Source organism: Anomalospiza imberbis, chromosome 13, assembly GCF_031753505.1.
Source record: "Anomalospiza imberbis isolate Cuckoo-Finch-1a 21T00152 chromosome 13, ASM3175350v1, whole genome shotgun sequence".
Classification (NCBI taxonomy): Eukaryota; Metazoa; Chordata; class Aves; order Passeriformes; family Viduidae; genus Anomalospiza; species Anomalospiza imberbis.
The window spans coordinates 16,890,558-16,905,992 of record NC_089693.1 but is presented as its reverse complement, the minus strand read 5'-3'; the positions used below and the strand labels follow the sequence as shown (position 1 = coordinate 16,905,992).

Genomic DNA, 15,435 nt, shown 5'->3' with positions numbered 1-15,435 from the left:
GGCCCCTTCATCATGGCAACAGAGATTGTTTTAACTTCTGCACCTAAAATCTAAGAAAAAAGTTGAAACTGTGAAAAATTTAACCCCACCATAGTTAAAAAAAAAACATCTAAATGACTCATCTCACAAACAGCATGTAAGTACATAAGATTAAACAATAAAATCTGATGTCAACACATCTCAAATATATGCCTTCTTAGACTTCCACAGTAAAACCAAGTCTGATCTTGTTAGCAGAGACACAACAGAGGAGAACTGAGGACACATAATATCACAAATCACTGTTAACTGAACACACATCGTAAGCACCACCCTACTGCAGGATCCACTTCAGGGAGAACATACAAACCAAACAGCCTGGCAGCTCATACTCCAGGAAAACTCTGTGTATTTAATGAGAAATCTCATCTGGGGACCTTAAAACTTGAACTGGCAGGGCAGCCTGTTTGGGAGCAGCGCTGCATCCCTGCGCCTCCCTCCACACCACGCTTAACTGTGACTTATCAGCCACGGAAAAAAAGCAGAATTGTTAAAAATGGAATTCCCCCAAGCTCATCAGATGGACCAGTTATGACTGTAAAATCAACCAGTGTTAAGAAGAGAGAAAGGGCACACGAGCACATCTTCAAGAACAGATTACAGCCGCATCACAGACCTACCAGCAACACACACAATACGCAACAAAGATTGAAAAAACTCCAAGTATTTTTATTCGAGCATAAGTCAGCACTTTTATGAACAGTTTCACTATTTCCTGCATTGTCAACTTTCCTCCTTGGAGGTTCTTTGCTAAAAAATAAAAGGGGACTAGAACTATAAGAAGGAATACATAACTGTGGAATCACAACTATTACCCATGGAATTAAAAGTACGCCTCCGTTATTAATAAGTTTCTTCAAGCTGACTTGTTTTGAAAATAAGGCCCTTGCACAAAAAAATATAAAGGAAGGAAATGAGAACAAATCCTATATTTACTGAGTAAGGTAAGAAAAAACAACAGCATATTCACAGTCCTCAAGACTTCAAAGTGAATCAGTGAGAAAAAAAATCTATCAAGGGGCTGAGCAGTTCAAGAAACATCAAGAAAATGGTTGGAAGACAGACACACCCATTTATGTTCACTATCTCTTTAGAAGTATAAAGAAGCAGCACTGTGCCAACGTAGGCTTTTTTTTTTTAATGGTACAGCATTTATTAATGTTTATTAAGCCTTTTATTCTACCACAGGTACAGAATACTACCTCTTAAGGTAAAATGCTACTCAGGCCTTAATCAGCTGGTGTTACTGATACAGCATTTTGAAAATGTTTGCAGAGAGAAATGTGCCAGAAAAATGCAGAAAAACTGTTCTTAAAGCATTAGAAATGATGCCACACCTAATTTAGTCAATCATATGTGCCTAAATAAAGATTGTTTCTTCCTCATGCACCAAATTCATCACAATGAAATGTCTGAAAAGGACAGGGCATTAGGGTAACATAAAACAAGTTACACCTATTTCACCTTATCTTTAAAATAATTTCTTGTCAAGAGAGTCTACTCATTCTCCTAGTGTTATTTTTTTGAAGTCAGCATTAATTTTGCCCTCCTAAATACTATTAACCTCCACTGCACTTTTCCCCTTCACCCCAAAACGCTTCACTTTAAAAGTGACCTCAGCTACAAGTAGCTGAACATAAATCTCAAGTCATGCCACACTGTAGTTTCAATTCAATTCTATTTCAGTGAAGGCCTTAGAAATTTTGTTTATGTTTATTTCAGCGAAGTATTTTAAAACTGACAAATCTTACAAAAATATAAGTCACAACAACCTGCTTTGATATATCACACCTCACTGCCATTAAACAAGGTTAGAGAGGCTTAGAAACAAACCCTTTTTCACAACCAAATTTAGAACAAAACTCAACTTTTGTCGAGAAGGTTCCTCCACCTACCGCTCACTAAGGGGCTTCTACAGTCGACTGAGAAGCTCGTAAGGAACGACTCCAAACCTCCAAACCGTGAGCACACATATGCATTAGAAGTGTGGAGGGAAGAAGTGAGAGTTGAACCACCTGCCCAGAGCGTTCAGTCACTGCCACCGTGCAGCTCGGCACGATCCACACACAGGCAGCTCCAGCAACCCCTGCCCTCCGCCGCTTTCTGAACGTTTGCACCTCAACACGAGACGCCCCACACCGGGAGAGTCCAGGAAGCCGCGGTTCTGCCCGAGGCCGGCAGCGCTGCGGGCTGCGATCGCCCCGGCCAGGGGCTGCGGGCTGCGATCGCCCCGGCCAGGGGCTGCGATCGCCCCGGCCAGGGGCTGCGGGCTCCGATCGCCCCGGCCAGGGGCTGCGGGCTCCGATCGCCCCGGCCAGGGGCTGCGGTCTGCGATCGCCCCGGCCAGGGGCTGCGATCGCCCCGGCCAGGGGCTGCGGGCTCCGATCGCCCCGGCCAGGGGCTGCGGGCTCCGATCGCCCCGGCCAGGGGCTGCGGGCTCCGATCGCCCCGGCCAGGGGCTGCGGGCTCCGATCGCCCCGGCCAGGGGCTGCGGGCTCCGATCGCCCCGGCCAGGGGCTGCGGGCTCCGATCGCCCCGGCCAGGGGTTGCGGGCTCCGCGCTCGGCACAATAGCGGCGGGAGCGCAGCACGGCCCGGCCCGGCCCGGCCCGGCCCAACTGTTGCTGCGGCGGGCACGGCAGGCGCCGGGGCCGCCGCAGGAGCGGATCGCACCCTGCGGGCCCCGCCAGGGCCGCGGCACCCTCCCCCGCCGGACAATCCCTCCCGGGCGCTGCCGCGCTGAGCTACCGCGGCCCCGGCCCCTGGTCCCGCGCGGGGCCCGGCACGGCCCGACCCCGGGCGGCGAGACGGGCGGCGCCCCCGGCCCTTCCCTCCCTCCTTCCCCGCTCGGCCCCGGGCAGGACCCCTCTCCCGCCGGGATGGCGACGCCCGGCCGCGGGCGCGGCCGCTCACCGATGGTGGAGATGAAGGTGGTGTTGAAGGCGTCCTCGCTGAAGCGGAAGAGCAGGCAGGTCTTGCCCACGCCCGAGTCCCCGATCAGCAGCAGCTTGAACAGATAGTCGTAAGTCTTCGCCATCTTCGCCTGGGCTCGGCTCGCCGCCGCAGCAGGAGGGGGCGAACGCGGGACGGAAGGAGGGCGGGACTCCGGCGGGAGGGCCGGGAGGGGAGGGAAGGGAAGGAAGGGAAGGAAGGGAAGCAGGGGCGGGCGGAGGCGGTGCCGCGGGCGCGTCACGGCGCCGGAACCGCCGGGCCCGACGGGGGCTGTGGTCCGCGGGCCCGGCGCTCACCCGCGGCGCTCGGGGCGCTGCTGTCGCTGAGCGATCGCATGGCCGCGTCCCACGGGGCTCAGTTCTCGCTCGACCCGAGCAGGAGTTGTAAGCAGAGTCATGTACTATGCGTTCAGGTTAAATAATGGCATCATTCTGTCACGTCACCAATAAGTGAGTCTAGTGTGTGACCTCAGAAGTTTACATGTTGCTCTGGGCATGTCAACTCCGAAAGAAACTTGTGCACACAACACAAAAATTATTTCCACGCTGTCTCACGTAACACTGCAAACGGGGCTATTCGACGATAAGATACCTACTCTAGAACAGTTGAAACGCTTTCCCCAATCTTTTTTCCACTAATAATCTCTTGGGGTGAGGCAGCCTCATTATGTATTCATTATAGTGTGTTCCCCACAGCATGTCACAAGGCACTATAAACATAAATAGCACTACTGAAACACTTCAAAATGAAAACAAGGACTTACTGCTTTAATTTAATCTAAAAATTGTAGCCTTCAGACAAGCTATAAACAGAACTCTAACACTACAAATCACTAGAACAGTTCTCAGTTCCCTCTTAGCAAAAACAGAACAAAGATTTCCCCAAATCATTCATTAAAGTTTCTCTTAGTTATAACCCAGCCTACTGTAAATGGTCCTTTCTCACTTTTGCATTGGTTTTTTTTTCTATGTGTGTTAACTCAGCAAATATTTATGCTGAGTTCTATAGAAAATCAAACAAAATTAGTTTTGAATATTAAAGCTCTCTCATACATGGCTAGCCTCCAGCAAGCAGACAAAAAATCACCTCATGATATTAACCAACAATTTGATGGGGTGAAATGGGACCAAGCTAGTCTGACGCCTGGCTAATGCTGTATTTGTGCACTGAGGAATTACTCCAAACAAATACCTTCAGCCATTATAATCCTTGAAAAAGCTTAAGGTATTCTGCTCCCAGTTATCAATTATCCAAATTTTCCCCGTTAAGGGCCTCGGTTTGGTGGTAATCCCAGCCAATAGCATGAAAAATCCATTGACAGATGTGATGTAAAACTCTGTACAAGGTGAATTCAGCAAGAGCTTGTCATGAATGCTAATCTAATTTCCAGTTAATTGGATCAAAATCTAATTTTATATCTATACATTTATGTGCTTCATCATAATTCCAGTGAAAAAAATATTCTTATTTACAATAATTGTTTGATTGAGACCTCTGGAAGACCAGGATATCATCTGATAGAGGAGAATGAAAGGTGCAAATCAAGGATGGGGGAATTGCCAATTCTTTTTTTTTTTTAACACAGCTGTGGACCTCTGCCTAGTTCAGGCCAGAATTTGGAAACATGGCTGCTTGGATCATTTTTGTACTGTATAATTAGCAGGTGGGCTGTTTAAATGTTAAAATGAGTTGTCGCACTACTTATTACAATAATTGAGTTTATAAATTATAATGGCAACCTGGCACCAAAGCAGTCAGAACAAATTGGTTAATTACTTCAGTCTAACAAGAATAATTGGATTATAGGAAACTGCAAATGAAAACCTACTCTCTGAAATATTTTCCTGTAGCTGTACTTTCAGAGACATGTACTGTAATTATGGCCATGCTGAAGATTACTACACAAACACACTTCAGCATTGAAGAGAGAATTTTGGGGTCAATATTCACTCTTGAGTTTTATGGAACACGTAGGCTTTCATATGTCTCTGGAGCAATATGTTTGTGATCGCCATCTGTTACTCAAGAGTATTTTTATAGAAAAATAATGCAAATTACTTCCCTCGTCAATTACACTGGTGCTTTGCAATGGCGCGTTCTGTTCTGATTTGGAAAAGTGCCAGTTTGCCACATTCAAGGGACAGATGTTTATTTAACCACGAACTTTAAAAACAAGACAGAAAAATTAAGTTGCAATTTTTATTTTCTAGAATATGAAAAAATCCTGTAATTGTTCAATTGTATACCTTGTAATATGTTAGTAAAACTTTGAGGAGTACTATCAAAGCTGTTAATGTTCAATATCCACACCTCTATGATACCTGTTCCATGCAAACACTTTGGAATCCAGTCTTTGTTTCCAAATTGGAAAAGTTAACATTTGGTTTATATTGCATTGCAGTCAATTAGTTCAAAAATTCTTTTTCTTTTCTGGCATGGGAGAACCTCTGAGGGGAACATTGAACATGTAGGAAATAGAACAGATTTGAAACTGTGGTTTACCTTTTGTCACTATGTAAGAGCAGATGGGACTGTAACAGTTTGATTCTGCTTTGTACATTTCAAAAAAGCAGAATTTTAAAACCCTTTACAATCACTAAATTACTACCCTATCATTTTGCCTGAATAGAATCACAGAATGATTAAGGTTTGAAAAGAGCTCTGAGATCACTGAGTCCAACCCTTGACCAAATACCACCTTGTCAACTAAGCCAGAGCACATAGTGCCATCTCCAGTCCTTTTCTGAACACTTCCAGGGATAATGACTCCATCACCTCCCTGGGCAGCCCATTCCAATGTCTAATCACTGTTTCTGTGAAGAAATTCTTCCCAATGTCCACCCGAAACCTGCCCTGGAGCAGCTTGAGGCCATGTCCTCTCATCCTGTCACTTGTTCCCTGGGAGGAGAACCTGATCCTCACCCTACTACACCCTCCTTTCAACAGTGCTAAGCGATCAGTTCACCCCTGAGCCTCCTTTTCTCCAGGCTAAACACCCCCAGCTGCCCCACCTGTTCCTCATCAGACTTTTGCTCCAGACCCTTCCCAGCTCTGCTGTCCTTCTTTGGACTCACTCCAGCACTTCAAGGTCTCTCCTGAATTGAGGAGCCCACTGGATGTGCCCCCAGCACACGACCGTGGTCACTGTCCTGGTCCTGGTGGACACACCATTGCTGGGACAGCCCAGGTGCCATTGGCCTTTTTGCCCACCTGGGCTCATGTTGAGCCCCTGTCAACAGGCACTCCCAGGCTCTTTTCTGCTGGGCAGATTTCCAGCCCCTCTGCCCCAGCCTGTAGTTGTTGTGGGTATTGCTGCAACGAGCTGCAGGGGTTGTTGTGACCCAAGGACAGGACCCAGCACTTGGCCTTGTTGAACCTCATACAGCTGGGCTTGGCACCAGATCCAGCCGGTCCTGATCCCTCTGCAGAGCCTTTTTGTCCTCCAGCAAATCAACACTCCCATCCAACTTCATGTTGTCCATGAACTTCCTAAGGGTGCCCTCAATCCTGTCATCCAGATCATCAATAAAGACCTCAAAAAGGACCGGGCCCAGTACCCAGTACCCCGGGAAACACCACTAGTGACTGGTCCCAGCTGGATCTGGCACCATTCACCACCATCCTCTGGGCCCAGACATCCAGACAGTTTTTAACCCAGCAAAGAGCGCTCCTGTCCATGCCACGGGCTGCCAGCTTCTCCAGGAGACTGCTGTGGGAGGCAGTGCCAAAGGCTTCCTGAAGTCCAGGCAGACTGCACAGCCTTTCCCTCACCCACTAGGCAGGTCGTCTGGTCATAAAAGGAGATCAGTATCATAGTTCGAGCTTATCCAATACACAGGTGAGTGCTAATCAAGGTATGGCAGAATTCCATTAGTCACTGGGGTGTAGGTAAAGTGCATCTGTTAAAGCCCTCAGTTCAAAAAAGGAACTAATAGGAATAGCAAAAGGTAATGATGGCCTCTACTCATATGCACAAAGTTCAAAAATCTTTACATACACATAAAAAAGCCAGAAGACACTTTTTTACCAACACCTACATTTTAAAGAAAAAACCAGATTATATTGCTACTTCATTCCCACTCTCATTTTTAGTTTCTCAAATGGTAGACATCCTTACTTCTAGCTTTCAAAGATCCTTTTTCCCCTTTAGTTCAAAGGTGAGATTGGTTAGGTAAAAAGACAACTGTGTGAAAAAATATTTTCAGTTAAGCTCTTCTCAATGCACACAAAATTGTAGAAAATTCTGCATCTTAACTGCTTAAGTACAACATTAAAAAAACCAACAGAGTTTAAAACATGGTGGTAGAACTAAGATCCTCTTATTTTGGCACTAACTGGAATCAACGGGCCCAAGTCCTGCCAACAATAATCTTATGAGGCAGTCCTGCCCTGAATGCCACCTAACCACGAGTCATTAACATGAGCTTTGCTCCTTAGCTTTTGAACTCTGCTACCCAATAAAATCATATTTTTGATGCATATCTCTAACAACTCTGACTTTGGCAGGTGCCTCTGGAATTCATTACTGTAGATGACTATCATGTGACACTCCTTTTACGAAAAGTCACTTATTACCTGTTTCCAGTAAACAAGTCTTTCACTTATTTCACTAGAAGATGGGTACTTCTATGCTCATTCTACACTTTGTCTTACTGCATTTGATAGGTTGATATGTCCTGCTTTCAACTCCTAGTTTTAAGATCAATGCATTGGTTTAATGTACAAAGAAGAGTACTCTCCTTTACTGTAGTGATCTAAATGTATTAATTTTCCAGGTGTATATACTGCAGAACTTTATATAGAAGAGGTTAAATGAAGTCATTATGGGAAAAAAAATTACACAAAGTATGTACAGTTCAATTCCAGAAGGAAAAAACACTGTAAGATTCTTATCTGTAAAATCCGTAAAATGTAAAATGAATTAATTTTCAAAGTTTGCTCTTACAGTAGTGCTAAAAGTGGACTTTCTTCAGTTTCCACTGCTAATCTAAACTATCTGAGCACAAGCATATTTAAACCAAATTATTACATGCCACAGTTTACACCATTAGTTTACAATCAATTAAAACTAATTCTGCAGTATAGGCAAAACCACAGACAGGCCACATTCTGGATCAAACATGCCACTCAAAGTGAACTTATTTTGAGTGCAGCTTAAAGGGGGTTATCAAAAAGAAATCTAAATGCTCTTAAAAATAGCATTACAGAGCCACCCATCCCCATTTTAGTATTCTAGACAACCACTATGAACATTAGTAGGGTGAATTTGGGTTTTCAAAATCAGTCACTACACATTTTGTCAGTGACCACAGGCAGTTTATACAAGGTTCTGTAGTAAAACCTTCCAAAAGCCATCAGATAGCAAATCCTAAGGAGCTACCCAAATTCAGGTGCAGAAGACCACGAATGGAGCAGAAAAAAGCAGTACCAGGGCAGCAGGTGCTCATCACAGTGAGGGCTTGCAGGCTGTCCCAGCCCAGCAGGAACCCACCACAACGCGTCCTCAGAGGCAGATTCAGCTTTCAAACACGCGAGACTGACACTCACAACGCAGGAGAAAACACAACTGACATTATGTTGTTTTAAAACATTTCCAGATCAACTTCTGGAATTTTTCTGTTGTCATTCTAGCAGACAGATAAAGTTTCTTTTATTTTTTTTTTTTCTAAAGTGAGATCAAAGTCCTTGCTTGCTGGGAGAAGGCTGAAAAGAGGAAGTTGTTCTCATAGACCTGACTCTATCTGTGTCTCAGTAGGCCAAACCACTCTTGTACAGGCAGCATTTCTCTCCTTGCTAACTGACACTTCAACTCAGTACTGCATTTCTGTTCTCTAAAGAAAACACTTCACAAAAAGCTTAAATTGTAAGATTAAAGGTAATGCATTAGAATTTACTCATACAGCAGGTCACTGAACTACAAGCTGTTACAAAAAGGAAATGAATCTACAAGCAAAACCAAAATAGAGAACCAGAGGGATGTGTCCAAAACACATCCTGTTTTCACATTATCCTGTGTGCCCTTCCTTCCATGGAAGCCAATTTCTAATGTGACTCTAAAGTTTTCCTCAGGCACCAGAGGTTCTTTGCAGCAAAGAGCTCTAAGGGAAAGCTAGGAGGAAGAGGTGAAGAAGTATGGCACTTCAGAAGCTCTATTTTATTTTAAGTAGTGCTTTATACATGGTGTTTTATTTAACACAGAAAAATATAACTCTCCTTCAGATACTAAATCAAAAGCCTTAAGCAATTATCCTCTTTCCATTCTGCTTGCACATAAATAACATGCATTTGAAAAGGACAGGAAGGTAGTAGGAACAGCAAAGACACAAGAACTGACTCTGTGCTGGTAACTGGTTTATGTTCTTAGCTTCACAGGACAGCATGCAGAGGAAAGTATGAGTCAGAGCCCTTCCTATTAAATTCCCCATGATACAACAAGAAATACTTCCAAAATACCTCTATCTGTGTGTCATCACCACACCAGCGCGTAAGGAAAAGCGCTAACACAGCATTACAGTGTTACAAGGCTGTGACAGTGAGAAGAGGAAAACCAGCATAATGGCTTGGAGCACTGCAACACATGGGGCTATGCTGGCAGAATAATGTAAGAGTTTGGGGTGGAAAGTATTTTGAAAGTTGTTATAGTGTCAGCACTGGAGAGACCAAGGCCAGCCTTGAGAATATTGTTGTCAGAGCGATATGCCTCTGTGAAATTACATCCTCACCTGTGCTCGTGGCAAACTTTTCAAGTAAGTTTTGCTAAATGCATCAGTTCCCTCTCAGAAAGGGAGTGTCCCGACACGTTCCCGTTAGACTTTTGGGAAGACTTCATACCAAGTGATTTTTGTAAGGTCTCTCGTGCCACCAGGAGGATTTCTATTGAACTACACTTCTAAATGTTCCAGGATAAATACACGTGATTTTACAGATTACATTTGTGATTACTGACTTACAGACAAAACACTCAGCCTGTTACTTAAAAAAAAAAAAAAAAAAAAAAAAAAAAGTTTGTTTTTTTTTCAATTTCGAGTATCTGCAATATTTTTATGTCTCATAAGTTCTCTAAATTTATTTAAGCACATGAATGAAAACTAACAGAAATTCTTCTGCCTTTTTCTTTTTGACTGGGGTGGGAAACTGCAAAAGAATATGCTCATGGGTACAACTTCATGCAGTGTATCATTTACTATGAAACAACATACATATGTTCAGTTCTGGGTTCCTCAGAACAAGAAAGACAGGTAGAGGGTCCTGTAGAGGCCCACAAAGATAATGAGGAGTCTGGAGCATGTTTCTTATGAGGAAAGACAGCAGGAGCTGGGCCAGTTAGACCAGAGAAGACATCTAATTAACGCATATAAATATCTTCAGGGCAAGTGCCAAGAGGATTGTGCCAGACTTTTTTCAGTGGTGCCCAGTGATGTGACAAGGAGCAATAGCCATAAACGAAACCACAGACAATTTCATCTCAGCATGAGGAGGAACTTACGTGTCGGCTGGCAGAGCACCGGAACAGCTGCCCAGAGAGATTGTGGAGTGTCCCTCTCTGGAGACATTCCAAACCCACCTGGACACGCTCCTGTGTCACCTGCTCTGGGTGACCCTGCCTGGATGACCTCCAGAGGCGCCTTCCAACCCTGACAATTCTAGGATTCTGTGCCATACGAATGACGATTTAGTCAGCATCCAGCGTGCAGTCGGGGCACCTCTAAAGGGCTCTGATAGCCCGAAAGGCCAGTATCACGCAGCGGTGTGTGGGAGGCACACGCGCGGCTGTTCGGCGGCGGGGCGGTCCCGCCCCCGACACACGGCACAGGCGCGGCCGCGGCGCGGCGCGGAAGGGGCGGCCCGGCGGCGGACATGCCTGTGAGTTGTTTACGGGCTGCTACACCGGGCCCGGTGCCGCCTGTCCCGGGCACCGCGGGGACCTTGCGGGGCGGGGGGTGACGGAGCGGACGCGACCGTCCTCGGTCTCCGGCCGCTCGGGCTCGCCGCGGTTCCCGGGAGCCGCAGGCGGCCGCCGAGGCCCCGGCGGGGCGCGGCTGCGGCCGCGCTCGGGCAGCCCCGGGGCGCCGGCCCGGCGCCCGCGTAACGCCCGGTGCGCTTTTCCTCTTGCCCCACCCAGCTGGCCAAAGACCTGGTGCATCCCTCCTTAGAGGATGAGAAGAGGAAGCACAAAAAGAAACGTCTTGTGCAGAGCCCAAACTCCTACTTTATGGATGTAAAATGTCCAGGTAAGTATTTAAAATGTTCATGCGTTATGGAAGGAACAAAACCAATCTTTTACACTGTTCATCTTCATATAATGGTTGATTATTGTTTCTTATCTGAGTTTGATTTATCTATTCTGTAGAGAAAAAGGTCTGTATATTGCTTTGGGTTTTTTAACAATAAACGTGTTTTCAGTCTTTTGGAAAAGTTAATGTAAACAATCAGACTTTTCTTTGCTGGAGGTTCTGGCATAAGAGCTTCTTTAGTTGGGTTTTTTCCTCTATAAAACCCTTGCAAGTAGGGAAAAACCCAACCCCCCAGGTTGACATGTATAAAAAGTGAGATTAAATGGATGCCTTAAAGTATCCATAGCACAAATTTCAAACAGAAGCCAACATTGTTTTCCTTCTTTTGTAAATTAGTTCTGGAAAAGCAACTGGGAAAACCTCTGACAAGGATATAAGCAGGGATCCTGCACATATACATAAAAGTAAAACATACACGACTCCTTTTTTTGCATGTGCTGTTAAGAGCTAAGCTGCCATCTAGCTCATATACAAGGGTTATAAGATGCTGCCTATGTCCACTTTTCAGAGAACTTCATTACTTTGGTTCAGAGACATGTGTGTAATCAATTTCTCCTTTATAAACTAAACTATGGGATTTTGTAGCACCATGACAGGAATGTGCTCTACCAGTGAACAGCTTTTTTATTCAGCACAGTTACATCCATATTGCCCAGTGTGGTAATTTCCTAGCAACTGCTGCAGCATAAGAAGATTCTAGCAGTAAGAAAACACATACAATAGTGATCTTCCTGGCTTAGAATCAGGGAATTGTTGATGTACTCAGTTTTTCCTATCTTGTTCTTTCTTAGTAGCCTAGTTTTCTAAGAAGCTCTGAGACATATTCCATCTTAAAGTGAGGTAAATTAATTTAAACAGCTTGAAAGTAAACTGTGGTTGCTTTTAAACGAATACAGGGTTGAAGGCTAAGCCTCTGGGTTTTTTTGGGTTTTTTTTACACTTTGTTCAAACCAGTATACATGAATGCATACACTGTGATACAGTTAGTGTCAACATAGGCCCATAGGTCATTGGTTATCTTCATTATTGTTGGGTTAATTGTTTTTTGTGTTTGAGGGATATATAGAGCAAAGCAGGAGAGCTTCAGTAATGATAGAATCCTATACACAAGGCACTGAAATTAGCATATGGCCTTAAGTGTCCCTAGGTCAGTGGAATTGAAGTTCCTGCCTTTGTACTCAAATGGTTTGGGCTCATTTCCCTGCCAAACCCACAAACATTAAAAACTCATCAACATGGAAGTTCATCTTCCACAGGGGAAAAACAAAATTTGCTGTGATTAAATTTTAGCTCTGAGCAGTTTTTCACAAAGATTTATACAGTTACTGTTTGTGATTTAAACAGAGATCTGTTATTCTGTCTAACAGTACTTCTCCTTACCAAGCAGACTTTTTGTCACAGGACCCTGCTCACACCATATATTCTGTCTTAACTTTCTGATCCACATGTGTGAAAATGCAATCTCTGCTCACCTTTACTTATTTATTTTGTATCTCCACATACAGATTAAATCCTTTACAGGTTTTCTCCCTCCAAAAATACCTCTTGGCTAATTAAAAATACTTTTCAAGGGAAAAAATTGAAAAACAGTGAAAATCCCGTTTCTAAGCCATGTATGAGTGATCTCATCCTTTCTTAAGTCATAGAATTTATAAGTTGTAGACAAAAGCATCACATAGGGAATTAGTGAAGTTATTCTGTGCAAGTCTTTCCATTTAAATATAATGTTAGTTTTATAGAATGCAACCAAGCCTTATATGTACCAATTATTAAACAGAAAGCAAACACAGACTGGAACAGCAGTGTTTATATTCCCAGCTTTCAGACTTTGTCAACAGCAGTGTTCTACTGTTACAAGTTAAATATTTCTCCAGCTACATGGGTTCCTCTGTTCAGCAGAGGAGGCTAATCTGGAACTGCTGAACTTCTTTACAGGAGATATGATAGGCAAACTAGGGCTTGTCAGCCAGCAGGGCCTGTTGATTTTCATATGGGAATCATACCAGTTCCTGTTAGCTAACTTGCTTTCCTATGCATGTAAGTAAAGGCAAGCACTTTAGAGCACAACAATGGCTTGCTTAGTTTGGCGTGGTGTGTTGTGTAATGAAATATAGATGCATTTTGGACAAATGTATTTAGAGTACCTGATTCAATTAACACATAAAAAATTATGCTAGAAATACCCAGTGGAAAGTTTCATAATGTTGTTTTTCAGGATGCTACAAGATCACTACTGTCTTCAGCCATGCTCAAACGGTAGTTCTGTGTGTAGGGTGCTCAACTGTCCTGTGTCAGCCAACTGGGGGCAAAGCCAGGCTCACAGAAGGTAAGAGCAATGCTACACAGCCTAAATATGCCACTTACATAAATGCATTTTAGAGCCTGCAAATATTTTAGCTTGGATTTTGGAAACTGGTACTGGAACACTGATTTTGCAAATTGCTTAGAGTTGGCTCAGAAACATTGGTTAGAAACATTGGCTTAGAAACATTGTTAATAGGCCCAAAATTGTGACTTTTTTCAGATTCTTTGTTTTTAAATGGCCATACAGATATGCCAGGCAGCTAAACACCTACATTGTCATCAAACACACTTAATTTTAGGTGACTTGTCATTCCCTTCAGCTTGTGTAATGAATACTGCTGTTTAACTCTGAGCTGTGTTTAAAGTGTTCAAAAGCACCATCAAAGGAGTAGGGTTCTTTTGCCAGGCTAAAGTAATTCTGTGCCACTGCTAGTCACTAATGGCTTGCCTGTTTGTTTTTAAACAGCCCTACTGTAAAGCAGTTCCCTGGCTCAAAGAAAATTTGTTTCATATAAATTATAAGGGAACAAATAACCACTGATAATGTATATAAAGATAATTTCTGTAAAACCATTATCTTTGATTGCAGCCCAATTCTGGGGTGTGCGAAAAGCACTAGAAACACTTTAGGATTTAAAAAATGTAAAAATTAATCCAGATTTTATTAATTTCTTGTTTAAAGGGCAAAAGGTAAGCATGTATATAAATTACACATAGCAGTGCTTGTATAATGTGCTACTACACAGGGGTAGTAAATGTGAGGACAGAATACCTGAAGTAAGGCTGTTGAGTAGTTGGAATGGTAACAACACACTTAGCAGCTGTTTCAGTTTGGGGTTTTTATCACTAAGGGATGGAACAGTAGACTGAAATTTTAAAAGGCATCTGGAAGAAAATAGTGCACCGTAATCTTATTTTAAGATGAATTGCATGACAGCCATGTTGTTCAGGTTGAGCTAGAGAAGACTTACAGTGCTAAATCTTCACCTCTTATGAAGAGGTGGAATTTATGAAATTTAAATTTAATCCATGATTTTTTCTACTTACATTGGATGGACAATTTTTCAGGGCAGTCTAACAATTTAAGGACTATTCATATCTCTACTCATGTGATTTCTTTGCAGGCTGTTCATTTAGAAGAAAGCAACACTGAACAGTTCAGTATGTGATTTTTGGATCTGTGTTCCTGAAAGCCTTACCAGTTTAAAAATGCCTGTTACAACAGCAATGTAATTATGATTGATTTTGTACAAATTACATGCTACTGCTCACTAATCTGCTGGAATCTCTTTTTCAATAAATGATCTGAAGTGCAAGTTTTTCCTGTAAGTTTGCAGACAACCAAGCTCTATTTTTATAATTTTACGTTTAAACAATAAAAACCTTGGACTTCCTGTATCCTTCTCCTTGCTAATCATGAACTACAGCAGTGTAATGCATATAGTGACAGAAACTGCTTTCAAAATGCATTTTGTGTATTTTACTACTGCAGCTGCTATAACTGCAAGGGTTGCAAAAGCTAGGTAAGATTTAAAATGGCTCATTTGCTTTCAGTGTTGCTGTAGTCCCTTCCCCCTCTTGGGTAATATGGTGATAAATAAAAATGAAAAGTTACTCACCTCTGTTCAGCTGTTTCTCTGGAATGCATGGATTTTCCCTCCTGCTAATTTGATCTCAAGACTGTACTTGGTACTCTAAACTGAGATGTCTATCCAAAAAAAAAAACAACAAAAAAGAGAGTAGTCCTTTGCAAAGCACTGAAAACATGCAGTATAGAGAAGGCAACTGGCATATAAGCAATTGTAAGTCATGGAACTACACTAAGAGGTGTGAATGGTATCTAGGCA

General features: G+C 43.3%; 2 protein-coding genes across 6 annotated transcripts in view; one reads left to right on the top strand and one right to left on the bottom strand.

Moving 5' to 3' along the window:
* Positions 1-3,173, bottom strand: part of RAB8B (RAB8B, member RAS oncogene family) — a 29,191-nt gene extending 26,018 nt beyond the window's left edge. For 3 of the 4 annotated variants that reach the window (XR_011003863.1, XR_011003864.1, XM_068204224.1), the window contains exon 1: positions 2,952-3,170. Coding sequence is in view for 2 of the 4 variants with exons in the window: in XM_068204224.1 (XP_068060325.1) it covers positions 2,952-3,075 (124 nt within the window). In the remaining 2 variants the exon portion in view is untranslated. Of the gene's footprint in view, positions 1-2,951 lie in introns of all 4 variants that reach the window. The other variant, XM_068204225.1, reaches the window with a different exon arrangement.
* RPS27L (ribosomal protein S27 like) lies at positions 3,018-15,202 on the top strand. 2 transcript variants are annotated; one of them, XM_068204227.1, is made up of 4 exons: positions 3,018-3,060; positions 11,113-11,221; positions 13,500-13,610; positions 14,713-15,202. In XM_068204227.1, exons 2-4 carry the CDS (start codon positions 11,203-11,205, stop codon positions 14,739-14,741), a joined length of 159 nt encoding a protein of 52 aa, XP_068060328.1. In that variant the 5' UTR covers positions 3,018-3,060; positions 11,113-11,202; the 3' UTR covers positions 14,742-15,202. The 2 variants fall into 2 exon arrangements, with proteins under 2 accessions (XP_068060328.1, XP_068060327.1); XM_068204226.1 differs by lacking the exon at positions 3,018-3,060 and adding an exon at positions 10,813-10,853.
* Positions 15,203-15,435: the final 233 nt, after the last annotated feature.

What these genes read in the sequence shown, in the direction of transcription:
- RPS27L (XM_068204226.1), top strand. An exon ending in TATGGATGTAAAATGTCCAG is followed by an intron (nt 11,222 to 13,499) that starts GTAAGTATTTAA and finishes GTTGTTTTTCAG; the next exon opens with GATGCTACAAGATCACTACT. An exon ending in CAAAGCCAGGCTCACAGAAG is followed by an intron (nt 13,611 to 14,712) that starts GTAAGAGCAATG and finishes ATTTCTTTGCAG; the next exon opens with GCTGTTCATTTAGAAGAAAG.